Source organism: Amblyomma maculatum, chromosome 6 (genome assembly GCF_055883805.1).
Source record: "Amblyomma maculatum isolate TAMU_Amacu chromosome 6, ASM5588380v1, whole genome shotgun sequence".
In the NCBI taxonomy this organism is placed as follows: domain Eukaryota; kingdom Metazoa; phylum Arthropoda; class Arachnida; order Ixodida; family Ixodidae; genus Amblyomma; species Amblyomma maculatum.
Genome location: NC_139349.1, coordinates 149692421 through 149720402, shown reverse-complemented (window position 1 = coordinate 149720402; position 27982 = coordinate 149692421). Strand labels below are relative to the sequence as shown.

The 27982-nt window shown below is 44.9% G+C and overlaps 1 protein-coding gene across 1 annotated transcript in view; it reads left to right on the top strand.

Moving 5' to 3' along the window:
* LOC146187012 (uncharacterized) overlaps positions 1-25929 on the top strand; it is a 59637-nt gene extending 33708 nt beyond the window's left edge. The window contains exons 7-13 of the mRNA XM_084607548.1: positions 8218-8331; positions 8388-8563; positions 15358-15428; positions 15504-15561; positions 19966-20054; positions 24622-24686; positions 25738-25929. Coding sequence (XP_084463674.1) covers positions 8218-8331; positions 8388-8563; positions 15358-15428; positions 15504-15561; positions 19966-20054; positions 24622-24677 — 564 coding nt within the window. The 3' untranslated portion in view covers positions 24678-24686; positions 25738-25929. The remainder of the gene's footprint in view (positions 1-8217; positions 8332-8387; positions 8564-15357; positions 15429-15503; positions 15562-19965; positions 20055-24621; positions 24687-25737) is intronic.
* The last annotated feature ends 2053 nt before the right edge of the window (positions 25930-27982 follow it).

Genomic DNA, 27982 nt, shown 5'->3' with positions numbered 1-27982 from the left:
GGCATATGCTATTTCATCAGCAAAATATCAAAAACGCTATGATTCTGTAGCCATTACTTATACTGTGGATGTCTAGTGAAAACTCACTGCCGTTTCGCGCCCCCTTGCTTTCCCCGAACAGATCAGGACTGCAATACAACGCGTGGAGTCAATGGTGTCAAAATGCGCAGAATGAAAAGGCAATGATTGATAATGCTTATTATGAAAATTTATTCCGAACAATTGATCAGTTAACCCTTTCACTGTCACGAACGTACCGGTACATATTTGCGTTTCCTCCCCGCAGTGTCAATAACGTACCCGTACGTATTCTATCGTGCGTTCAAATCTTCGCGCCTCACCGTAAAGCTACCGCGCTTGGACTTGCTCCGCCATCTGTTGAATCTTTCTACAAGCTGATATGCTCGCTTCGCGCCGATATTCTTCTTGTTGCAAGTTATTAGAACACATAGTCTCTGGTTATCTTAACTCCTTTCTAGCTGAAAATAACATTTTATCCTCCTTGCAACACGGCTTCAGAAAGGGTATGTCCACTGTCACGCAGTTAGTAACTACAGTTAATGAATTTCAAGTAGTTCTCAATAAATCTGGGCAGATTGATGTCCTCATTTTAGACTTCTGCAAAGCCTTTGACACAGTTTCCCATAGTAAACTCATTTATAAATTAGTAAGTATCGGCGTCCCTAACTACCTTGTTAATTGGATTAATGCTTATCTTACATACAGGAAACAATACGTAGAGGTTAATGGTTTCAAATCAAACGAGCTTCCAGTCACATCAGGTGTACCCCAAGGGAGCGTGTTAGGACCGCTGCTTTTCATAATTTATATTAATGATCTGTCTGTTTCTCTTCCTGATAATGTCTCTTTAAGGCTTTTTGCAGATGACTGCATACTTTTTAAGACCATAAATGAGCCCAACGATCACTACACCTTGCAAAATTCGCTATTAGCTGTTCACCAATGGTGTCTTAAATGGGACATGAAATTAAACCTCGACAAAACAGTCCTATTGCGAATTTCACGTAAAAAACATATCAGTCATTTCTCTTACAGCCTGCTTAATCATTTAATTGAGGAGACTACACATTATAAATATTTAGGGGTAACCTTAACTCATGATTTAACTTGGTCTTCTCATATTTCCAACATTTGTTCCTCTGCATTTTCCAAGCTGTGCTACTTGAGGCGGAAACTTAATGATGCTCCAAGTAAACTCAAACTTCTTGCATACACATCATTTATTAGGTCTAAATTAGAGTATGCTTCAGTTTTATGGGATCCTTATTTAAAAAAAGACATACATAAAATAGAGATGGTGCAAAGGAAAGCGGTTAGGTTCATTTACAGTAAATACAAGAGGTCAGACTCGCCTACTACACTAATGAAAGCTAACCATATTCCACTACTTGAACTACGCAGAAAAATGTCCCGTTTATTGTTTATGCACAACCTCTTAACACACAAATTAAACATACCTCGCCCTGAAATTCTTAAACAATTGTCGCGCAGGACACATCATTCAAGAAGTAACCTGCTCGAACCCATTTTTGCAAGGACTAACTCTTTCAAGCACAGTTATTTTCCACGGACCATTTCCGACTGGAACTGTCTTCCTGAGGCCATTCTCCAGTCTTTCCACGGACCATTTCCGACTGGAACTGTCTTCCTGAGGCCATTCTCCAGTCTTCCAATTTCATTAAAGCTCTAGAGTTACATTTTTTTTAATGATACAGTGTTGTATTTTGTTGACTTGTTCATTTACTCTAATCCCGTGTTTTGATTTTGATTTTTATTTGTTGTTTTAATGCCTTGTATATCCACTCCTGCCTGGGCCAAAATATTGGCCTGCAGTATTTTGAAATAAATAAATAAATAAATAAATAAATAAATAAATAAATAAATATGGAAGAGTATGGTGCGACCGCGCCCGCCCGTTCTTTGCTCGTGGGAGGGGGCGTGGTCGCTCCGTAACACTACTCTCTCGAGCGAGCGATCCTTCGGCGCGCGCGTGCGGTTATGGGTTCAAAGTTTGTTCTGCCATCTGCGGCAAGTTTGGAGGTTTCTATTTTTATTCTTTGTCGCGCTTCCACTACGGCGTGGCAAGTTCAGGGCCGCACGCGGTTGCCTCTCTCCGACTGACATATGACTCGATTGCTACATTCGCTCTCTCCACGCACCCTCGCTTGAGGACAGCTTGCCGTTAGCAGCAGCAGCACACGAGTGTTTTAGCCTCTGTCCATTTTTTTCTCTTTCGACTTCATAAATCTTTATGCTCGTTCCCTGATATGCTCGTTCTCTGAAACCAAGCCGACACTGGGGGTGCGTCCCGGTCAGAAACAGCCGACAGTGAAAGGGTTAATTGATATAAATGAAAAATGAAACATTGGAAAAAGAGGAGGGTGCAAATGTGTCAAAATGATCGAAATGGAAAGTATTTGCCTATGCTAAATATCGGTGTATAACAGTAAAAAAAATATATTGTACAATAAAAATTGTAAAAACACCCGTGTATGTGAAACGCTACTGAGCTATTCTTTTAACGGAGAAGTTTCGCGGCGTTGCACCGAATGCAAACAAGTTCTGCTGAATGCACACAGGGATTCGTCAAGTTTCAAGAGGCAGCATCCAAGATTACTGGTGGCATTATTGCCCGGTAGGCTATAAGGAAAACAATATAGAGCAAATAAAGAATAGAAAAGTGAGAAAACATCCGTGAGCTTTGTATCGCATCATACCCGATTTTTTTTTTTTGTAGCTGTTGGAGGATACACATGCGTTGACAATGCACAGCTGCAGAGAAACTGACTTTTTCTCCAAAATAAAGCTATTGAAATACTGTGTAAATGAAATAAACGAGAGCCAAAAAGTGTGTAAAATGGAGTATACAAGAACGGTTACAAACGAAATGATGCCCATATTGTATTAGAGCTCTATGCGCAACGACGTTCCCAAAAGTTGCAGAAAACTCTGTCTACTTATTTTTTTTAGTAAGGAACCGAGCCCAATACGTTTAGTGAAATATTGTTTCTACTTCAAGTTCGCTACTAATTTCAAAGCATAATTTAGGAACAGTTTCCTAACCGTTGTACTGAGGCGAACGGTTCAGAAGAATGAGCTGGCTCGTTCAACGCACGTGTCTTTTTTTGTTTTTTTTTTACGTTTATGCTGCACACGCATGTTTAAGTTATTATTCCTGTCTTTTGAAGCTTTTTGAGCAGGATAGGACACAAATCTGTTGAATTAAACAGCTTATGTGTGCATCGAGCTCTGCTTCATGAGTACGCGGTATGCACGGAGTGCGGCGCGTCGTCTGCTAGCACTGCCCCATGGACCCCTCGAGAGGGCGCTACCTTTAAAAAAAATGGAGGAGCCTTAGTGTCACCGACACTACAGCACTACCTATCGATGGCCACTGAAACAATTGATAATTTTATTGCTAACAAAAAAGCTCATGTTTTTCGCAGTTTAGTGCCACCACTATCATTATCAGGTCATATGCCCTGCAGCATTCTTCGTCAATTTGCATTTTGCGCATTGTAGTTCCACATTTATTGCCTTGGTGAAATCCTGGCTTGCCTACCTTCATTTATACACTTACGTTGGAGCAGTAACATGCTTTTGTTTTCCTTCATCTGTTGTCACAACATTAAGGTGGTCTTTTCCCACTCTCATATGGGCCTCCATTCTCAGAGTCAGCCCTCCTTTCCTTCTGAGTCACTTATGCATAGCTGTTTACGATCGTGTTTACATTGCTCATGCCATGTTCTGCTCTGGCGTGACCAGTTTTTCCTCCATTTCTGTCAACTTTTTCTTGAGTCTGTGGTTTTCCCCTCCTTATGCTTTCTTCAACCTTGCTCTATAGGCTGTTGGAAACGGTGCCGGGTGACCAGTATATTGTGGGTCTCTCTTGCAGGAGGTGCGATGCCCACTGCTACCCAGTGTTGATCCTGCTTTCTGAATATTTGGAATAACAGTAGACGAAGATATGTTGTTGTGGCACCGTGGCGAAAAACTGCTCTTGCAATAATCTCAGGTGCGCCTTTGTGTGGAGCGCCCCTGGTGGTGACATCACAGCCACGGGTTGTGTTATGCACAAGCGAGCCACTAATTGCTCCATTCTTGGATGCTTAGCTGTCGTAATCTGGATTACCAAAAAGATTCATGTGCAACTTCCATCAGTCGAGGCCAGGTAAAGCGGAATGGGAGTTGTGCTCTACTATAGTGCCTAGGATATCGAACCTGGATATATCGAACTCAAAGGGGAAATGTGAAATAGTTCGATATATCGATAATTCGATATACAGAAATCGGCTTGAGACGCTGTTTGCGATTGGGAAAAACCATACTGTATTTGTTGCATAATCAACCCACTCGCATGATGAACCCACCCTCCACTTTTGACCCCGAGAATTTGAAAGGAAAAAAAAGCGGTAAGGCCGGTTTACATGCAAGCGATTGAGCGAACTTGGCGACGAGTGGCAGCAACAGGACAAAAATTTTCCAACTTGTTGGAACTGTGTCGCTTGAGCCAATGCGACAGTTTAAAACAAGTTCTTTGCTTCGCTGCGGCAGAAATTGCGAGCTTTTTCGCTTTCATGTCAGTGGCATGTCTCTCCGTTTAGGCCATCACATCTGCGGCTCATTTATTGGCAGCTCGCCAAGATGCTGCGCATCGATAACATCACGGCGTGTTTATCTTTTGATAACTCTTGTGGTGGTGGGAAGCAAACTTGGCACAGTGCTCGTGATGGCTTGATTGCACATGCCTGGTTCGATTTATCACCCCACGCTTGGGGCGGGCATAGTCCACTGCCACAAAATGATTGGAAAGCGTGATAACTGCAAATGTCGTTTGAAGCGAACAATGCTAAAAGCCGGTGTCATGATCTCAGCCTACCACATGCTTTCGTTGGTTCATGAATGCAAGGATGGACGACTCTCGCAGAAAAAGAAAAAAAAATCTGCCGCTTCTTAATGTCACAGAGTTGAGACTTGGGTCAGTTGGTACATGTTCTTGAAAGCAACCAGTCAAAAGACGAAGGACAAAGAGCAAGACAATGTGTGTGCCTAGTCTTCCTCTTTGTCCTTCGTCTTTTGACTGGTTGCTTTCTTAATGTCCGCAGCCGCCATAGCTTACACTATGCAGCTTGTTCAGCACGATAAGAATGGACGACTCTCACAAAAAGAAAAGCCCTTTGCCATTTCTTAATGTCCACAGCCGCCATAGCTTACGCACATATTGCACGTCAGCTGCCGCGTGCAGAGGGTTCACAACACACGCTGGAGAAAGCGCCCGATGTTCTGTCTGTCACGAGTTGAGCTGGCTTAGTGCATGCGTAGTGTGTGCTGCTGCAAACGAAGACCAAGAAAGAGAGAGGAAGGAGAGAGAAAGCTCTGCAGGAGAACTGGCACACCCTTGCTCTTCGCTCTATCGCGTTTCTCCCCTCTCCCAAACACCATGGCAGCATTGGTTCCCTCTCATTCCTTCACGCACATGGTTTGGAAAAGTCACGTGCTGGCACACGGCAAACGATCACCGCAGATGCGCTCACATTTGGGGAAAGGGTGTGGTGGTGCCCTAGACCAGCTGTCGCCGAACTATGCCTTCTCATTCCTTCCGCATGTGGCTTGAAAACTTCATGCGGCAAACGGCCGTGGGTGATACGATTGTCTTTGGGGAAGACACACCATCCAATGCGTGATGCGGAGTTCGATATATCAAACGACCGGTGAAATTGAGTTCGATATATGATGCAGCTTTTCTATACTTTTACATGAGATTTTCAAGGGGATATTCCGTGAATTTGATATAACCAAAATTCGAATTATCTGGGTTCGACAGTACTGGCTAGTGGGACAGGTACCCGTGGTGTGCTATCGGCGAGAGTGATGCTATTTGCAATGAAAACAGCGGATAGTGGCAGAGGGCGTTGCTTGTTGGGAGACTGCTGCCGGAGCAAATGAGCTGGTACCGCCAGAACAAGGAGCGTATTTCCATGTTTATTGCACCATCTAACGCTAAGTGGCTTGCAGAATGGGAACAAAACGTCGAAAGAGAAAACAGAAGGCTAATGCAAACTGCTGTAGTTTGCAAGAAATATTTTCAGATCAGTTATTGTATCAAGTGCATGCCAGGTAGTGCGTGTTGACACGAACGCTTTGTGTGTACTACCTTGGACGTATGCTGCCAGTCGCCCCACACCGGCAGCTTGTGCATTGTGTCGCACACGCGATCTGTCTGCGATAGGACGCTACGTGCACGCGGCTATGTATATACACCAATGTATTATATATATATATATATATATATATAGTAAACAATTTTAGTGGTCGCTTGTGCGCAGGCGTTTGTGGACAGTGCTCGGACACTTGAGCGTGAGCGACGCGAACTTGTTGTCCTTCTTGTATTTTGTAAATAATGTACAAAGCTCCCCTGTCCTTTCTTCCTATCGCTCCCCTCTGTATTTCCCCTCGCTCTGGTTGATTTGTGGGGTTTAACATACCAAAGCAACTCAGGCTATGAGAGACGCCTTTCCCGCTAGCTGCTGCTGAGGTGCTGCTGAGATTTTAGATAGCAATTGCTGCGGCCGGCAACACTCTTTTCCTTTTTGATTAATAATAAACTACTACCACCACCATCCAGCCCATGTTCAGTTTCACTGTAAGCGTTCCTTACAAGCTTCCTCGCTATAAACCAGCCGTGTCTGAAACTCAGATGTCATGCCTACAACATTCATGGATTATCCTAAGCACCTTGTGCCTTAAATGTCTACAAAGAGGAAAACTGGGAATCAGCAAGAGCCTCCAGCAAAGCGTCACAGGCTTGCTGTGATCGGAAGCTTCCGAGCCCTGCTCAGTCATTGACAGTGCTGAATCGGTGGGTCTGGAAGAATCGTTTGGTGACAATAGAGCTATCATAATTGAAAAGTGCAGGGCACATTTTGGTCCTGAAGAATAAGCTTCCACTCGTGGATTGCAACACATTGGTCCACGACGACAGCCAATTATATATGAGAGCCTATTTTGTATGTCATCATTTCTTTTACGTGCTTGTAAAATTATGTGCCTTGTGGCTTTGGGACCTCCTCTTGTATTTATCAAATATTTGTAAACAGTCATTGCTTGTTCAGTAAACTGATTCTGATTCCACCCACTCTACTGCGTCTTGATTCCAGTGACATATATGGATGAAAGGGGGGCCATCTCTGCCTGTAGATTCACTGCCTTATGCCTGTTGTCAAGCTGAAGAAAAAAAAAAAAGAAAATGGCAACCTCTTCATTGAAAAGATGGTGGTGTTTGCAAAGCCTGATGAGCAATCAGAATGTGTACCACATTTAAGTAAATGTTGCTCATTCATGCTCTGCTCTTTGTGCAATTCTGCCATGTGCCTGTTTAATACATATATATAAAATGGCCGTTTGCAATTTTTTTTCCTGCATTGCTTACATATACAATATATGAATAGAACTGCATATACATATTTAATTATCAGTAAATGTAGAGTGCACAGAAAGAACACATAAATACAAGCCAACACAACTGAAGCATTTCACTTTGTTACAAAAATGTTGCAATGATACTTTATTCAATTAATTGCCTCCGCTGTAATCTTCGCAAGAGTACAGATTCCATGTTCCCTTTGTGAGCATAAGTTGCACTAACTTTGTAAAAGTTTTCACAGGCGGCAGCTGTTAAATACTTGGGTTACTTACGCTACTTCTAGTCCAAAACTCAAAACAAAATCTGAAACTTGTAGTCAGCGTCATCAGTGACAGCTCCGGTCCGGTCTGTCACAAACAAAAATAAAAACATGCAGTAATCATGTTACTGATGTGACGAGAGCACATTAGGTAAAGGGCAGCAAGGCCCGAACCCACCGGGTTTGCAGTGCTGCAGGAGTTTACGGTCGGCACACTAGCTAGTATATTCTAGGCACTACAGCTCTACTGCTCCAAACCATCATTCATGGTTAACCTGCCTAGTAGGCTGTTACAACTCGGTGCGGTGAAAAACAGTTCTGTATGGCTCTTTCTGGCTGCGTTGATTTTTATTGTCCGGTGGCCGAGAGAAAGCTGGCTGTTTACTTGCAAAATCTGCCAGCGATTTTTTTTTTTTTCGACTTTCGTAGAAGCTTTGTTTCAGCGAAAATGCATGTAGCGTATCTGTCATCAAAGGCAAACTTGCGCTCAGTAGATCCATTTCATTTTCTCCAGGAGGGTGCAGATGTGCAGTGTCCGACGGATGACGGCTGGTCCTCTGTTGGGGTGCAGCAGCAGGTGGACCTGGGTGCCACCTTGGTCACCCTGGACATGGCTCCGCCTCCACGGGTGAGCTCCCTTCAGACATTGTGGGGGCAGTCTATGAGAGTTCTTTGCACGTGCAGCACGCCACAGTTCTGGACATTGCGATGCTGGCAAGTGTACTGGTGCCCAGGCTGTGCACAGACTGGGGGCTGGTGTACCGGGCACTGGTGGACTATGACACCTACGTAGCAGGCGGCGAGTTGTCGGGGGGGAGGCATGCCACTATCACGCTGGCCCTGCTGCTCCAAGCGTCAAGGTGGGTGACTTTGTCTTGTTTTAGTTTTCAGCTGTGTGTGATAATGAGTTTTTTTTTTCAATTTCATCATGGCAGCTTTCTGCTTCGTATTACATGCGAATACGAACAAATTTCAGCCTAAATTTGCAGTTCCGGCCTCATTATTAATCAGGGCTATCAGCATCAGGCTTTCAGCGAGAGGAGCTATCACCGCTATTGAGCGGTTAAGTCGGCTGACTGTTTCAAAGGGTTTTGGCTTCATCATGCTGACCCCACGATTGTGACGACCACAGTGCGCACAATGCACACGCGACTGGAAGCTCGCAGAGCACACCTCTCACTATCACCCACACCTTGCAAGGTTCTGTTATAGGCCTCTGCTGCCATGTTGGCCATGCCCTACAGCCGAATCGTGGACGCTTGACCAGTACTCCGAAGGAGAAAGTTGGTTGCGCTTTCGAGAAATGCGGGATACCAAACTCATTTAGAGGTGCCGAAAAAGATTTTGCACAGAAAGATGTCTTTAGCAAGGGACTCTCAGCAGACTATAGACGTACCTGATGGCAATGATCATGAGAAAACCCTGAATCTGAGAACGCTTCCTGGCAGCACACGCCACCGATGGTAGACATGAACAGGCACGAGCGCGGTGTGTGGTGGCCAGTGGCTCGTGCGCTGCCGTCCTGCGTTCAAGCTGGAAGCGACCTACCGGCTTAGAACAGGTGGAGGACGGCATATGAAATTCTCCAATCAAGCACGTCAGCGCAAGAAGGGGAGCAAACATGAATCGGTGCATGAAGGTTCGCGGTACTCTTCGGCGCCTGGTGCGGGGTTGCGTTTGATGTGAAAGCGCCGAGTCCGTGCGATTCACGGGACAGCTGTGAAATGTAGTGCAAATGAATACTTTTGCCTATCTTTTTCGCTCGAATTATACGCTGATGAAAAAATGCTTTTTACGTTTTTGCTGTTCCAATATTACACCTCATATTATACGTGGATCCGTATTTATATGCTGGTTTTTACAGTAGGTTGGCTTCCCCATTCTCGTTATATGCCCTGTACATTCAAGAAGGACCACTCTGTTTTCATTCTTAGTACTAGAAATCATTTTATTTGATGTTTGTCTGGCAGAAGAGAAAATGATGGCTGGGGGAATCTAGTGTTGCCAATTCAAGCGAATAGTGCTGTAGGTGAGCTTCGCTAAGTAATGGCAAGTTTCTTTTCATCCTTTCCTGTGTCCGCCATGTTCCTCCTAACACTATTGGGAGGGCATGCTAAGGGTGTGTCAGTGCCACAGTCGAAATTATTGTAAATGATTTGGGTATAATCGAGAAGATTAATTTGTTTTGTCGCAGGTAAAGAAAGTGGCTAGTTTGTGGCACATTGAAGCTATTTTCAGCATAGCTGCGCAAAAGGCTTCTGAATGGCTTCAGCAGAAGCGGTAGGCATTTGCGCAGGCTGCCCCGAAATAAGCACTGAGAACAGAAGAGGCACAACTGAAGGAGGGAAATTGGAAAACACATTTGCAAAACAAAGGTATTAGACAGCGGAGGAACCAAAATGAAATTTGAATACCGTATGTTGCCGCGTATAAGTCGACGTTTTTTTTTTTTTAAATGTCCTTCCAAAGTTGGGGGATCGACTTATAATCGGAGTCTACACATATGCGGAGTCTTAAAGTCGGCCTATATGCGGGGTCAAAAGTAATTTTGACCGAGTCGCGGATATCACGCCCCATGCGCTTGTAATTCCATAATAATTGTCAGACACGGTGCGAAAGTGGATCTGCTTAAAAAGACTTAAATTTAATTGAGATATGCACCAAAGGTTTGTTTTAATACGATAGCAACTTGTGGCCAAAGCCGGGCGGGCTGGCACATGAGCCGAGAAGCATTTTCGCGTGTTGCGAGTTGTGGTGTTGTACAACATTCAATGTTGTGTGCCTTTCGCCATTTGTGAACGTCGCACCACCTATGTGACAGCTAACAGCGGTGTATGGGGTTTGTGTCGCTGCCCGATGGACGCCTTGCAAGATACCGCCGCAACCTCGGCAGCAGTACAGCGCGGCTTTCAAGCTGCAAGTCATCCTCTACGCCGAGTCGGAAAACAACGTCGCAGCGGGGCAGAAGTTCGATGTCTCAGAAAAGTGCGTGAGAGGCTGGAGAAAATAAAGAAACAAGCTTTTTGCATGCACTTTTACATGCCGTTCTTTTCGCTAGCCGAAGTCCGGACAATACCCTGCCGTTGAGGAGGCGGTTCGAGATTGGGTTCACGACCAGCTAGCTTCTTTGGGTTAAGTGGCGCAATGGGTCAATGATGCCTGGTATGGACTACCAACAGACATGGTCTCTGCGGCATTTTCCTCGTGCGGCATCTTGCCACCGCTTCTGACGACCAGCGGCAGCAGTGGCTCATAAGATGATCGCGACTGTGTCCTCACAAGCGACGATGAGTCAGAGATGTCTCGTGAACGAATAAATGCTTCTTTATGATTCAGCCTTCTGAAAAACTTTTTGGGCGAGCTAGAACCGCAGGGTGCAGCAGCGTCGACCTAAATTCGGAGTAACTTTTTTTTGCCCAAAGGGGGTCGCGAGTGGGGGGTCGACTTATATTCGGAAATATACGGTAGTTCTCTTGGCAGAAGACTACAATCTAAAGTCTTAACAAGCAATTTTTTACAACTTTCGGATTGTCGAAGGACAGCAAATATGAAGATGGTGCTGTGCAAAGTTCAGGGAGCATAGGTCTCAGTCATGAAAACAGCCACTGCCTCTCTCTCTCTTCTCTCTTTTTTTTTTTTACACGGGCCTCATTTTGTGACGTGTCCACTTCAGTTGCATTGGCATAAGCTGAGCTACCACAGGCTCGAGCAAATTGGCTCGGGTCTGTGGTAGCTGAAGCCAACCTGGGTGTCATCACCGTGACAATTGGTTAGTTATATGGTGCACATGCAAACGCAACCACATCCAAACACAAGACAGAAGTGGGCGTGTTGTAAAAGACGACATCCACAGAATATACCCCTGATCTCGTCTGTTGCGGAATACTGTTGTATTGATGTCCAAGATATGAGTCAGGCATGGGGAACATGTCTTGTATATCAGCAATTTTGTCAAGAAGCCCAGTCTTTGTGCCTTTGTTGAGGTGGCTATTCTTTGCTCAATTTTGTGAACAGCACTTCTGACTGTTAAGGACAACGCAGAGGGCAATGGAATGGAAAATGGTAGGGGTAACGCTGAGAGATAGGAAGAGTGGGTCAGAGAAATAACTCAAGTTGCTGACACTCTAGTGGAAATCAAGAAGAAGAAATTGGCACGGGCAGGACGTGTAGTGCGAAGAGAGGATAACCGATAGTTGCTTAGGGCAACAAACTGGATTCCAAGGGAAGGGAACAGCAGAATGATAGGTGAGCGGATGAGGTCAATAAATTCGCAGGTGTCAAGTGGATGTAGCTGTCACAGGACCGGATTAATTGGAGGAATATGGTAGAGGCTTTTGTCCTGCAGTGGGTATAGTCAGGTTGATGATGATAATGACCATTCTGGAAATGGACGATATCTCTTGCAGTGCCAATTCTTTGGTCTAGAAGTACTCTTTGCCTCTTGAGGATGGCTTCGATGCTGGATACGGGGCGGTGTTCCAGGGCTGTCGTCAGAGGTCGAGGTATGCCTGTTAACACTTGCTTGCATTGTGTGCCATCCCTCTGGTGTAATAAGATGGCCCTCAGCAGTGCAGGCTTTCGGACTGTCCCAAATGGTTGTCACCTTCTTGAGCTGCGTGGCAAGTGTTTATTCGTGATGGAAAAATCAATTGAAGCATAAACTCTATCGGTGACTTCAAGGTTGTACTTGAGCTGCGTGTCAATCTACGTGACAGGTCATGGCTTGGATGCCTATTCGCCGCCTCAGTTTTAAAGAAAGTGTGTGCTGTTATTTCAGCCCTCATGAACTCTATTCTCGATTAGATGGATTGTACTATGAAGTCTTTCCTGATAGAAGGAAAACATCCCGATGATGCCACGCACAACCTGAAGTGGTCCATGTGATCCGTCTGAAGCCATAATGTGCACGATCTAGGCCCTTTGTACTATTTCCCTTCTGAATGTGTATTCTGGGTGACTCGTGTTAATTTTATGTGGCCATTGAGACGGGAGTATACTGCTGTGAAGCTTTCTACTGTTTGTTGGTGCTCAAAGCCCCTGGCACATGCCTGTATCACTTTCTTTGTGGTGCAAGACTCAACCAGATTTATCTCATGATTGCAGCCACGTGCAACAACTCAATCTGCCAATCTGCATTTAAACAGTTTCAGACTGCTGTTACTTTTTGCACTTTATCTTGAAGGTGCTGTAAATTGAGTGGGGCTGAGAGCAGCAGGCTGGCATTCCGTCTTCATTGACCTGTGAGCATCCTTGTTGTCATTGCTGATGCCGAGTTGCTTAATTCGTAGAGCACAAGTCAGCCCCAATAAAGCGTCTATTTCAGTGCCGTGCCAGTCTGCTCATGTGTGGGCTGCAACATTGTCACCACTGTGTGACAATATGTAAGGTGCACTGTTGTGTGTAGCAGGTAAATGGAGGGATTTCACTGTGTGTTCTTGCTTTCATGAGAACCTAGCAGAAATATCCTTTTGGAAGGAGTGTGTGGGCTCTAGAAAAAAAAAAAGAAAGAAGAGGAAAAAAAGTGTTGCAAGGAGCAGCCATGAATAACGTGCACAGAGATTAGGAAGTTTTTGGGAGTTTTTGGGGTAGCGTAGGACAAGTCCTTACAGTGTATGCCCAATGCACATACTGCTATTGCTTCCCTAACACGCTTGGCAAGCACATATAAGGCTCATTCGCGATGTTAACACGGTACATAGTCAACATGAGCGCATAAACATGGGCACTGAGAGAATACAGAACACAACAAATGCTTACTTCAACTTCTCCGTAACTCCAGGAAGCAAACAGAGAGCAAGGAAAAGAAAACCAGAAAAAATGCTACGTCCACGACGAATGACAGATAATAGAAACAATAAAAATAAAGAAATATACATCAAGGGAAAAACGAAACCATGCGGCATACCCGCTGCAAACTAGCATCCACGTGTCCAAAGCAACAACACTCGTGTGTCCACAGCAACACTCTGCGTAATGAACATGCACTGGGTTCATATCTTTAATCTATCGGCCAATATAAGCGGTCCTTAAAAAGTTCACCTCCTTCTGCGACACCACACAGACGGACAACTGATGCAGGTATCACAATGATACTCTATGAAAAAAAGCTTCCATAGTTTTTCTTGCTAGTTTATCTTAGGAATAAAAAACATTTCTGTCCTCTCAAAAACAGGATTACATTCACACGAATGACGATGCTTAGCAAGATTGATTGATGAAGCAGAAGAATCATTGTTGCAGGAATTCGAGTGCTCTTGAAGTCTTTATTGATGCATCGCCCGGTCTGGCCAATATGCACACCACCGCAAGAGAGCGGCAACTTATAAACAACACCAACTTTGCACAAAAGGAACTTGGGACGATGCTTAACGTGACAACCGCCATATTCACCTCGTGACCCAGTCTCAGATCTCTGCTGTTGTGCACAAATGTTACTTAGTTCTGTAGGTGCTGAGAAAACAACCTTTACACCATAATCACTAAGGACTTGTGGATGCCATGTGTTTTTGTTGTGAAAGCAACACTCCGACAGCCAAAGCGAGACCTCGGGTGGCCACATCTACGCCGTGAAAAGGCATAGCTACAGTCTCCTCATAAAAAAATCAGCCTGCCATGACATTTGAATTTGTTACACCTATGCCACAGGCAGGAGCTGCCAACTCAGGTCGCTTCTTTCATGTGGGAGGGTGATATCAGAATCAGCCTGCCAGAACCGTTTGCATTCTCGTTACCTCTACAATATGCAAGCACGCAATTCAACTAGGATTAACCAGAGCTAAACCACAACTAACTTTTTTTTTCCTCCTTGATGTATATTTCTTTATTACTTTTTATTGTTTCTATTATTATTTTTTAGTTTCCAATTTTTTTTATGTATGTCATTTGTTGTAGCATTAGCATTTTTCCTGATTTCTTGTTTTTTTTTTTTTTTGTCTGTGCTTGCTTCCTAGAGTTAAGAAGTTGAAGTGAACGCTTGTTGTGTTCTTATATTTTCACTGTGTCTATGTTTAAGCTCACATGTTAACTATGTGTTCATGCCAACTTGCGCAAATATGTGATGAATGCGATAGAGTATAGTGGTAGAGAATTACTCCTATTGCCATCAGGATCCCTGGAATTCGTTCATCTGCCTTAAATAAATTGTTTTACAGGAAAGGAAAGGCGCAGTATCTGTCAACTTTTTATTTGGACACCTGAACTAGGCTTTCAGGAAAGGGAGGAAGGTGGTAGTGAAAGTGGATATAGAGAAAGAGATGCCCTAATGGAGGGCTCCAGAGTAATTTCGACCACCTGGGATAATTAACGTGCAGTTACATCACATAGCGCTGGATGCCTCTTTGTTTCGCCTTCATTGAAATGCAGCTACCGGCAGTTGGGTTCGAACCCTGGTACTCTCGCACAATATTCGGCCATCTTAACCATTGTGCCACTGCGGCGGGGCAAATAGCACCACTGGTGGAATTCGAACTAGGTGTCACACATTTCTTGGCTTTTAACACTGACCACTACGCCATGGAGGGAACTTTATCTGCCTTCAAATTATGTTTTTGTAATTACTCTCCTAATTATGCTGCATTTGCAGTCTCCTGTTGAAACTCATTTCTTCTCCCCTTGCCTTTACCACAAGGGTTCAATCAGTGTTCTGCATGTGCAGGAACTCCGCCGTGGGCGGAAATACATGCTGCTGGTCGGCATCCGTGCTCCTTCTTTGGGACCTGGCCACAGGTGAGTCTGGCCACCGTCTGTGTCTGGGCAGGTGGGGTGTGCGCTGTTCCCACAGTCTGCTTGCTCTGTATGCAGGTTGCCACCGGGTGGCCTCCGTGGGCAGCCTCGACAAGGTGGAAGCAGGAAATGATTGGTAGGGTGTGCACACTTTTCCTCCTTGACCAGTGTTTATTTTTTGCTTGGCAGACATCTACACAGCACATTTTCTTCGACCCGCACGTTTCTTTTGACTAACACCGAGTTTGGCATCGAAGGAGGCACTCACTGGTGCCGCAGCAGATGGGGTGAAACGTGAGCTTAGTGCTCATAGAAGCACAAGGAATAGTTTTCTGATTTCGCAGTGCGCCTACATTGTCTTCCTTTAGCGATGAGCAATCATGAACATCCTAGAATAGATTAGGAAATAATGAAATGTCATTTCAAATGAGTATTTTTGAAATAAGAAACACATGGGCAGCCTGAGTAGAGAGTGCAATTCATAAAAGCATGTATATAAGCATAACTTCCTGAAATATTTTTTTAATTTCGCAGAGTGGTGGCAGCCAGTCATTAATGGTGAATTCCAATCGCAGAGCAAGAGCACTTCCAGAGCAACGTTTTCTGCTCCTTTCGGAGCAATTGTCTTTCAAACGCAGATCCGGAACACGGATTGCGTCTTCCAAACGCAGAACGGGAGCAATTGCCGAGCAAGGGTCGCTCCGCGGAGCAGTCAAAACTGCTCCGCCGAAATCGGGGGAACCGACCGGAAGTTTGCGTGACGTGATTTTCCGAGCGACGCTTGCGCATGCGCTAGCTAGCGCATCCATTTCCGGTGGCTCGCCGCGTTGGCTTCTGCCTCTGCAACGCGCCACTCCATAGCAGACGATCAGTATTTGCCGCTGCCATGGATGGTGATTCGCGTCGCGCTCTTGCGCTCGCTTTGCTTGAGGACAGCGAGTCGGAGAGCAGCAGTTCCGACTCATCTGTCGAAGAATCAAGAATCAACTATTTATATGTCCATCGTCCGTGTAAACTCAAAGCCGCGCACGTTATAGCTCGGCTCTGGAAGACTGCAAACGTTCGGTACGTGAACCGAAGTTTTCTTCCATATTAAAGAAAGTGCTGAAGGAGTCTTACCGTGTGTGTCCGCGCTCGGCTCTTCGAGCAAGGAGGATATAATTGCGTAAACGGCTGGTGTAACCACCATATCAAAGGGAAGAAAGGCTGCAGGCTTGCAAAGCAGACGACGCGAGCGCACGAAAAGCGCGGGTAAGTGCTAGGAATGATGGGTACTTTCTCCGTCTCCGTTTGCTCGCGAGCGCCACCTACTTGCTCCGGCCAGAGCAAGAGTATTCGAAACGCAGAGTCTGGGAGCGTGCTCTCCGCCGGATTGAGGCGTTCTGTGATGGAGCGTGCGCGCTGCTCCAGTTCTGCGATTGTAATTCGCCATAAGTGTTGGCGAGTTCTTCAAAGAGTGCGCTGATGCATGCTCCACCATTTTGAAGGCAATCTAATATTTGAAGTGCCAGTCACTTTGGTCAGCTTGACAACTTTAATCCATGGCCTGAGGTTTGTCTTTTTCACCGATATTTTGGGCCTCTGACAGATTGCTTGAAGTTCGAAGATACTACGGAAAACATTCAGCACTCCCACGCTGCCGAACATAAATATCAAGCATTAGTTGAGCTCCGTATGTCCAAAATTGTGGTATGCATGTATTTTCGTTATAACTGTGGTTACACGTTCATTATATATCTGCGATCGCATGGTATGCATGCATCTTCGTTATAACTGAGACTGCATGTTTCTTATATACGAGATCATGTGTTATGCATGCATCTTCTTTATAACCGTGATTGTGTGCTTGGTATATCACAGATCATGTAGTATGTGTGCATCTTTGCAATAACCGAGGTCATGTGTTTGTTATATCCGAGGTCGAGGGTCGATCCAGGAATAATGTGAAACTCCCAAATGAGTGTAGTAGAGCTAACGCTGTAAAAGAATCTACCTTTGACCCTAATGGGGCAAAATAAGTCAACTTTTTACTACCAGAGTGTCTGTGGATAGAATGGTGAATCATCTAAATTGACTGAAAATGTTGTGGTGCTTGATCATGGACCTGTACTGCCTAACAGAGACTTGGCTGCATGCTGGCATCTGAAGGGAAGGATGCTTCCAGATGCAGTTTAGTATTTGCTGCAAAGGTAGAGACTATTACATCAGCAAAAATATTTTATGGTAGAGCTATTCTCAGAGTTTTTACCGGGAATTCAAATGTATTCAAAGAAATGACTGGGATGATGCGAAGTCTGTTTGGCTGGAAAGCTTGTGCTCTGGTAGAAACATATTGATTCATTAGAAATTGCTACTCCCATCTCGCCTCGCTCGTTCTGGCACTTAGAAACTCTCTTAGCCTTCTTTATTGCTCCATTGATTTTAGTAAATGCTTTGTAGAGATCATGTCAAACGTCAGTCACCGGGCCTTATGTTTCAAAGGAAGCCAAGATATCGAAAAACAATGCCTGAGCACATCTTTCAAGAACACTTAGCACAAATTGAAAACCACTAGGGTTGCCCAGCCCTTTACTCAGATGGTTCAAAATCACCACGCTATGTCGGAAGTGCAGTGATACAGAAAAAGTGAGAGAAAACGAAGGCTACCACAGTGTGCATTCATTTTCACTACTGAGCATTTTGCAGTCTTTGTGGCGGTAGAAAAAAGTAGCAAATGAGAATATGAAGAGCAGCACCATTCATACCAAATCTTTAAGCGTACTCACAGCACTCTATCCTAGAGATGCAGTTACGCCATTGATTCAGTGACATTATGCACAACATAACAAGAGCCACAGCACAGGGGCACATCATAAATGTTTGACGGGTTCTCACCCATGTCTAAAGTAGTGGGCATCACATGAAGAAGCATATGTGTGTGCTACACAAGCACGACTCCAAGAAATCGAGAAAATAAGTGTTCCCTACGAAGACGGATTGAAGTTAGTACATTGTAAGCTGAGTGAAAAATCATGGCCGGAACGAAATACTGCAGGAAATAAAAAGCTAAGCCTGGTAAAGCCCACCTTAGAAGAATAGAAGTCATGCTCACACCAAGAAGTTTTCCTTGAAGTGTGGGCCTAGCTCGTTCTTAATTGTGCTTGCAATGCGCTGTACGCTTCACGGGCCTTCACGGGCGAAGGGGAACAAACAAATGGACGCACTAAGTTCTACATCCATTGGTTTGTTTCGTTTCATTCATCAAATGTAAAGTGCATTGTAAGCACAACTATGCTGGCTTACGGGTTTTGCATGTTCCTAGAATTTATTGAATGAAATGCCAGGTGTGCATAGACGACTCAAGATTTGCAGCACACGAAAAGTAACTGGTGCGAAGATGTGCCAAGTTGCTCATGGCGCCATCAGAGGTCATACACAGTCACATGCTGCTGTGTTCGTGCAGTTTATGGTGGCATGGGCAGCCTGTTTATGTGGTAAGAAACGCAGTCCGCAGGCTAAGGTGTCTAGACAAAATTATCCCTACACAACTCGAACCAAACGAAGATGGCAATGTGCAGATTGCTGCAGTCTATCATGTGAGGTGTCATTGCAGATATGCGATTTCAGTTGGTCAAGCGGATGCATCCAGATTTATTTCCTGGACAGGTTACTGCCAAGTTTCTGCGCAAGCTGTGTATACACACACAAGACTGTGCTTGTTTGAGTGCTCATTTTAGACTGTGAGGTTCTTTTCTTTAAATCTTCTGGCCACCTTGTTCTGTGGCTTATTTAGAGACAGCAATCTAAATAGATGACCAGACCGACCAATTTAACAACGAATAATTTTATGTACACATATGGACGGGACGAGAGTAGGACAAGCAAGTAGGACGAAGACTAAACACAAAATTGTCTACAGTCACCAGTTCGTTGGGTAGGCAGGTACGGGAAGTCGGTGTAGACGCTCGCTCCGGTTGTTCAGGCGTTGTAGGGTCGCTGACGTAGGGCCTCGGCAGGTCTAACGGAAGGCTAGGCCACCGAATGGGGCCCAGTGGAAGCACAAGGCCTTGGGTTGTCGTACCACGACCAATGGGTCTGGTCTCCCCGATGTGCCTAGGCTCAGCACGGCGCCGAACGCTCGTGCCAGTGAAGATCTGCCGTTACAGCAGCGGGGAAGAGCTGGCGCTGTGGCACACCCGGGCCCGACCACCGTTCCGAGCTTCGTGGACAACAGGAGGAACAGGACAGGATACGGCCGGCAGGCCCCAGGTCTGGATTCCCGGGTCAGGCCTGGCAGAAGACGCACCACTCCGAGCTCCTTGGACAGCCGATTGGCTCCGCTGCTCGCCTGTTCTCCCCTGCTCGTGCCTCGCGCTCCTCGAGCCAACCTCCGCGTTTTCCTCTTCTTCTTTCTCCAAACGTGGTTTTTCTTCTTCGTCTTTTATCAAATTCTCCCCACTCACGCACATGTTCTTCACACAGACCTAAACCCTTTGACCTGTCTGGTTGAGTTTCCAGTTATCTCAAATCCGAACTTTGGTTGTGCTCGTCTTCCTCTCAGGCTGCGGGATCCTGTTGGCTGGCTGCCTTCGTGGTGGACACGGCCACTTGATGCCCGCCGCTGGATGACCAACCATGCTGCCTTGCAAGGTGAGGCGCTGTGGCACACAAACAGGACAAGATGGCACTTCAGATTTTCCATGCATGGTAGCAGCTGCTTGTTTTGGTTGACCAACAGAAACACAGATGCTGTCAGATTCCTTCTGCTCAAGCGTTTTATGCCGAGTTGCTTCTGACTGTTTTGGGCGTGCTGCACTTGCATTTGGAGCATTTTCTCTCAGCAATATCTCTCATTAACATCCTGAATGTTGCAAATGGATTTCAGTAAATTATACTTTAAGACAAAATGCTATGTGCGTACCTGTGGATTTAAGTTTTCTATGCGACGCTGTACTCCATGAACAAGCCCTTCTTGGAATGGAATTGGTGTTAACCCATGCTTGAGGGTGACTGATTTTTTATAGTATATCACCAAAGAGGTTGCCACAGCAGCAGCAGCAGCATGTTTGCCCTCTCCTCCAGCACCTGTGTTGCAGACGCAGGTTTCTTTGACCAGGTGCCTGGTTGCCGAGTTTATTGCTCTTCATTAGGAATGTGCAAATACTGAAGTTTTGATTACAATTGAATACAAATATGGAAAAAAATTCTTTTGAATACTGAACCGAACATTAAATGTCTAATCGGTGAAAGAAGGAAAATTAAAAATAATAAACACTGTTCAAAGGTGTGTTCAGTTCAGGCGTTCAGTCGTGTCCGACTCTTCGTGACCCTATGGACCATGTCACGCCACGCTTTCCGGTCTCTCACTATCTTCTTAACATCACATAGCTTCATCTGCAATGCCTCGAGAATGCCATCTAACCATCGCGTTCGCTGCCTACCCCTTCTCCGGCGACCCTCAACCTTTCCCAACATCAAATCTTTCTCCAGCGACTCCTCTCTTCTCATCAGATGACCAAAGTAGCTGAGCTTTAACTTTAGAATTTGACCCTCCAATGAGCAGTCAGGGTTTATGGTCGACAATATCGACTGATTTGATCTTCTGGCAGTCCAAGGAACTCTTAAGAGTCTTCGCCAGCACCACAATTCAAACGCGTCAATTCTTCGGCGGTCAGCCTTTTTCACAGTCCAACTCTCGCATCCATACATCACAACTGGAAAGACCATAGCACGGGTTATACGGATCTTGGTTGGCAGACTAATGTCTCTGCTCTTTACTAGGCGGTCAAGGCTAACCATTGCTCTCTTTCCCAGAAGCAGGCGTCTCCTAATTTCATGGCTGCAGTCTCCTTCCGAGGTAATCTTGGCGCCCAAGAACAGAAAATCTGTCACAGCTTCCACTTCTTGTCCATTGATGCTCCAGGACTTGATAGGGCAAGACGCCATGATCTTCGTCTTTTTAATGTTCAGTTTAAGCCCAAACTTCTCACTCTCTTCTTGTACGCGCATCAGAAGTCTCTTGAGTTCCACTTCACTTTCTGCCATTAAAGTGGTATCATCCGCATATCTAAGGTTGTTGATACGTTTTCCAGCAATCTTCACTCCAGCTGAAGACTCGTCCAGACCGGCCTTCCTCATGATGCACTCTGCATATAGGTTAAATAGGCAGGGCGACAGTATGCAGCCTTGCCTCACCCCTTTCTCAATCGGAAACCAATCAGTAAGACCATGCCCAGTTCTGACTGTGGCCTCTTGCCCTTCATACAGGTTCCTGAGGAGACAGATGAGGTGAATTGGAACTCCCATCTCTCGGAGAGCTTGCCACAATCTGCTGTGATCTACGCAGTCAAACGCTTTCGCATAATCAATAAAGCAGAAGTAAATGGGTTTCTGGAACTCTCTTGCTTTTTCCATGATCCAGCGAAGGTTGGCAATTTGGTCTCTAGTTCCTCTGCCCTTGCGAAACCCAGCTTGCACGTCCGGAAGCTCCCGATCCACATACTGCTGCAGCCTACCTTGCAGGATTTTTAACATCACCTTGCTAGCATGCGAAATAAGCGCGATCGTGCGGTAGTTGGAACAATCTTTGGCACTGCCTTTCTTTGGAATGGGGATGTAAACTGACCTCCTCCAATCCTGTGGCCACTGCAGGGTTGTCCAAATCTTTTGACATAATGTATGCAGTGTGTTAACAGCGTCGTGGTTGAGGTTTTGAAGCAACTCAGCTGGAATACCATCAATTCCGCTTGCTTTGTTCTTAGCAAGGCTGGCTAAGGCCCATTCAACTTCACTCTTCAGGATGCCCGGCTCGAGATCAGTAATCACAACCGTCCTATGTTGGGATTGCACATCCGGGTCCTTCTTGTACAGTTCTTCTGTGTATTCCTGCCACCTCTTCTTTATCTCTGAGGCTTCAGTGAGGTCCTTGCCTCGTTTGTCCTTTATCACGCCCAGCTTAGCACAGAAGCTTCCTTTGATATCTTTGATTGTCTTATACAGAGCTCTTGTGTTTCTTAATTGGCTGTTGTCCTCAACTGCTTGACACTGTATGTTCAGGAAGGCATTCTTATCTCTCCTTGCTATTTTCTGAAAATCCGCATTGAGAACCTTGTATCTTTCTCTTTCCCCCATACCTTTTGCCATCCTCCTTTCCTCAGCTATTTGCAAAGCCTCTTCAGATAACCAGTTTGCTTTTTTGCATTTCTTTTGCTTTGGAACTACCTTAGTAGCAACTTCTTGTATTATATCACGAACATCAGTCCACATCTCTTCGGGCTCTTTGTCTTCTAGATCTAATTCTTGAAATCGATTCCTCACTTCCACAGCATATTCTAATGGAATCTGATCCAGATCATACCTGAAAGGCCTTCTAGTTTTCTGCGTTTTCCTCAATCGAAGCTTAATTTTGGCAACAAGAAGCTGATGATCGGTGCCACAATCGGCCCCAGGCCTTGTTTTTACTGCTTGTATAGCGCTTCTCCATCTCTGCCGGCAAATAATATAATCGATCTGATTCCTGTACAGACCGTCCGGTGAAATCCATGTGTACAGGCGCCTCTTGTGCTGTTGAAAATGAGTATTCGCTATGGTCAGGTTGTTTTCTTGACAGAACTCTACTAGCCTCTGCCCAGCTTCAGGTGTGTAGTATATGTAAATAAAATCAAACTAGAATTGTACAGAAGCATATACCTTACTGACAAATTCAGTGTACATTAGGGGCATAATGTTGAAATTTTCTTATACGAATTGAACACGAATATTGAATCGAATGTCTGACTGGTGGAAAAGGAATGAAAAATTAAAAATAGCAAACATTGTTCATCTTATTTGAAAACTCATGTGCTACTCACTATTAAAATAAACTAGAATTGCACAGAAGCATATACCATACTTTTGAAAAATCCAGTGTACCTTTTATACAAGGTTCCATATACCAGTTTTTTTTTTTTTTTTTTTTTTTGTGTAGGATGGACCTGCATGGAACTGGTGAAGCTATGATATTGCTGCTGAATACAGTAAACTGCCATAAATTCAGATTTCGAGGAACTAGAAAAAACCTCTAAATTAACCAAAAGCTCGAATTGTCGAATTTGCCTTAAAAAAAAAACTGCTGACAACTGTTCGCATCACAGCAATTTTATTTGATCAACACCTGCACAGTGATTGTATGCATTTGACACGAAATTCAAGTGAGAACTATGTTTTTTCTCGGTCTCATCTAGTGATATGCTTTGTGCACACTGTCGGGAAGTATGTTTTTTCTCGGTCTCATCTAGTGATATGCTTTGTGCACACTGTCGGGAAGGCCGTCTTCTCGAAAGAGAAGGTCCCTCTTTACAAATCGACTCCATCACATTTTGAGGACGCTTCACGGCACAATCCATGCGGTGAAGCGTGCGGTGCAGTGAACTGCAGTGAAATCGAAAATTTTCGGTGTAGTATTCGGAAATTTTTTAATATTAGAAAGTTATGAATACTGTCAGTTTTTTAAATACAACTCAAATAACAAACATATTCGATTTGTATTCGAAATTTTGAATATTGGAGCACCTTGCTCTTCACTGAACGAAGATGCTGGCAATTCAGAGGAAATCAATTGAAGTTTTTGCATGTGAGCAGGCGCCTACGCCCACGTTGCTGTTGATAAAATCAGCGGTGCAGTAACTAAACTTTGTACAGTGGGCCATTTACACGAGAGTTTCTCATGAAGGAGGCTTATTTGTGGGTTTATGCTAACAGTAATCTGAGATTTCTTCTCAGCATCAGTGTTGCACGGTCCGTTGCACAGGGGTATTGCTTCCAGAGCAGTTTTGATTGGGGTTATGTTGAGCTTGTTGTTTTACCAAATGGGATTAGCTGGTTTATGTAACCTGTTAATGGCAATTTATCGATCTGAAATTGAAACATTTGCCCTTCTAACTTGACTAAATAGATACTCACCATCAGGATGACCTGATCACAAGCTTTTTTACTTTGTTTTGCATAAATGTCTGTTACGAGAGCATCGTCTATAGAGGCCGAAACGTCCTTGAACATGTTCTCTTCCTAGCTTTGGTCTTTGAGGATGTCTTCACTTGAGGTGTCTGAGCAATAGATCTTTGTGGAATCAGTGCATTTTGAGGACAGGGATTCGCTGTGGAGCAGTACAAACGACCAAATTTCTGCTTTGTACAAATAGTGCTGTGCCAATCACCAGCTGGTCTGCCTGTCTGTGCAGGAAAGTCTCTTTCACGGCTGCGGGCTGGACCACCGTGGAGCATTGCCCTATCCTAGGAACAAATGGTATGGGGCTCCCTTTTTTTTCTTGTTTGCTTGGAACTGTTAGACAGGAAACTTTCTTTGAATCCGTTCCATGATTAGCGGCGCAAGTTGTGCACAAATGCTAAAAAGGAAATATTTACAATGAACGTTTGGCTTTGTCTGTGGCCAAATTTATTTGGTATTGATTTACTATGTGCAAGTTAGAAATGGGCAGATAGCGCTTTTTTTAAAAATAAATTTAAGCTTTTTACGAATGTGCACCCATAATGAAAACTAATGCACTGTGATGCATTTCACTGCACCGATCTCCACCAAGGGGTGTGCCAGTATGCTAATCCCACTTTTGAACCATGGGGCTGGCTGGCGGAAGTGTGCGGTCGGGAAAGAGGCATGGCCAGATGGGTCTACTCGGTCCAAGACTGCTTTGATGGGACAGAACCTCAGTGACTTTTTCCCCAAACACATGGGCTTTGTTGAGGTTATAATTACAATGTCAGTTTTCGTCACGTCCTCCATTTTGCATGCTCTCCGGGCTGGGGCACTGTTATAACAGTTGGCATCGAAGCGGCATTTGCTAAGCCTGCTGCGCAGTTGTGTCCCGAAACAGCCTTTTTGATATTTGATATCCAAAAACATGTCTGCACAGCCTTCGGAGGCCTGTCTTTAAATGCACTGAGACTTGATAAAAATGAAACCTTGCTCGCGTATGCTGTAGCAATGCTAGTCTGAACGATCTGAATCGATGGAAACTTCTTTACATGTCCCACCAACTGGCTTACAGCCACGCTGTATTAAGTTCAACGGAGGCTGCACTGCTATACTGTACTTGGTAAGATGAATGAAAGGCAAAAGACAAAATAGAATTGCTGCTGTGGGATTTTCCATAGTGTGCATACAAGTGAGAAGTAATCCAAGCTTATAGTATAGTGTCAGTTGCTGAGAAAAATGCTATTAGCGGTGTGTATGTGAATTTTTAAGTACCTAAAGTAATGCTTTCGCACCAAAAATCAGTGAATAGTGAGCACGCTTCTGTGTTTTGCTCAAGTTCATCAAAATGGCCGTTCTGCTGCAGATGGACTGGACGACCGTGCACGAATCGCCATGCATTCACCTCCAGCAGTGCTCTAGCGGTGATCCTCTGGGAATGTGGTGCACATACATGACTGTTGTGTGGTTCCTGCCTGTACAAAGACTTTCCACCCTCGGTGTTTTTATCAGCAAACAAGCTCTGTGATATTAAAGACTGTTGTGTGGTTCTACCAGACGCCCAGTGAGTGAATCTCCTTTATTGATTGAAAACTTCTATGGGGGCGAAAGAGGGTGGTCAGCGTTCTTTTGAGGAACGCTGGTGGTTGCCGCCAAAACCCAGTCGACGGGCTTGGGCTGGATCTTCGAACTGTTGCTGGACAGTGCTCGCACTTCTTTAATGACATGCATGACAGCGGTGGCGTAGCGGTAGAACATCTGCCTCGCATGCAAGAGGTCTGGGATTCAAATCCCGGTGCCGCGCATTTCTCCACCGGACAAAAAAAAAAAAAAAAAAAATGCGTGTTGATGGAATTGCATAAACAGGTTTGGGGTGTGACCTGATGCCGATGAACACCTCCGGCAACGCACTCCCTCACCAGAACAGGAATTGGCCACCCTAGTGCAGTACTTGGCTGCAACCTCTCATGATTAGTTCCGTAAAACCCCGGCCCTCAGTCACCAGCGGCTGCGGAACAACTGACCACGGCGGCGGTCAGACCTGTGACGCAGCAGGGGCTGCTAAGAATTCCTGGCTCCGCTGGACAGGCCACAAATTGGAAACTTGGAAATTGGAATTGGAAATTAGAAAGCAAATTGGAAACTGACCCTGGCAACGTTTAACGCAGAACCCTAGCTAGTGAAGCTAGTTTAGCAGTACTGTTAGAGGAACTAGAGGGTATGAAATGGGATGTCATAGGGCTTAGTGAGGCTAGGAGGCCGAATGAGGCATATACTGTACTGAAGGATGGGCATGTAGTGTGTTATCGAGGTTTACCGGAGAGGCGAGAACTAGGAGTAGGTTTCCTTGTCAATAAGTATATAGCGGGTAATATATAGATGAATTCTGTAGTATTAATGAGAGGGTGGCAAGCATCGTAATTAGGCTTAATAAGCGGTATAAACTGCAGGTTGTACAGGCCTATGCACCTACAGTTACGATGACCAGGCAGTTAAAAGCTTCTACGAAGATGTAGAATCGGCAATGCGAAAAGCAGACGCAGTCATCATCATCATCAGCCTGACTATACCCACTGCAGGGCGAAGGCCTCTCCCATATTTCTCCACTTAATCCGGTTCTGTGCTAGCTGCATCCACTTGACTCCTGCGAACTTCTTAATCTCATCCGCCCACCTAACTTTCTGCCGCCCCTTGCTACGCTTTCCTTCCCTTGGAATCCAGTTTGTTACCCTAAGCGACCATCGGTTATCCTCTCTTCGCACTACATGTCCTGCCCATGTCCATTTCTTCTTAATTTCCACTAGAATGTCGGTAACTTGAATTATTTCTCTGACCCACTCTGCACGCTTCCCATCTCTTAATGTTACCCCTACCATTTTTCGTTCCATAGCCCTCTGGGTTGTCCTCAACTTAAGTAGAACTCTCTTGGTTAGCCTCCACGTTTCAGCGCCATAGGTGAGTACAGGTAAGATGCAACTGTTATATACTTTCCTCTTTAGCGATACCGGTAAGCTGCTAGACATAATCTGCGAGTGCTTGCCAAATGCGCTCCATCCCCATCTTGTTCTTCTTGTTATTTCCTTTTCATGGTCCGGATCTGCGGTTACTACCTGTCCTAAGTAGACATATTCGCCTACTACTTCCAGTACTTCGCTGCCTAATGTAAACTGCTGTTCCTTCCCGAGGCTGTTGAACATTACCTTAGTCTTCTGCATATTGATTTTCAAGCCTACCTTTCTACTTTTCCTGTCTAGGTCATCAATCATTATTTGTAGTTCATCTCCCGAGTTCCTTAGCAAGGCAATGTCATCAGCAAATCGCAGATTACTGAAGTATTCTCCATCTACCCTTATCCCTAACTGCTCCCATTCCAAGTCTCTGAATACTTCCTCTAAGCAAGCTGTGAATAGTACTGGGGAGATTGTGTCTCCTTGCCTAACACCTTTCTTTCTGGGAATTTTGTTACATTCTTTATGCAGAACTATGGTTGCTGTGCAGCCACTGTATATATCTTCCAGCGCTGCACAGCAACCATAGTTCTGCATAAAGAAAGTAACAAAATTCCCAAGATTGAATACAGGTTATTCGATTTGTATTTGAAAACTGATATT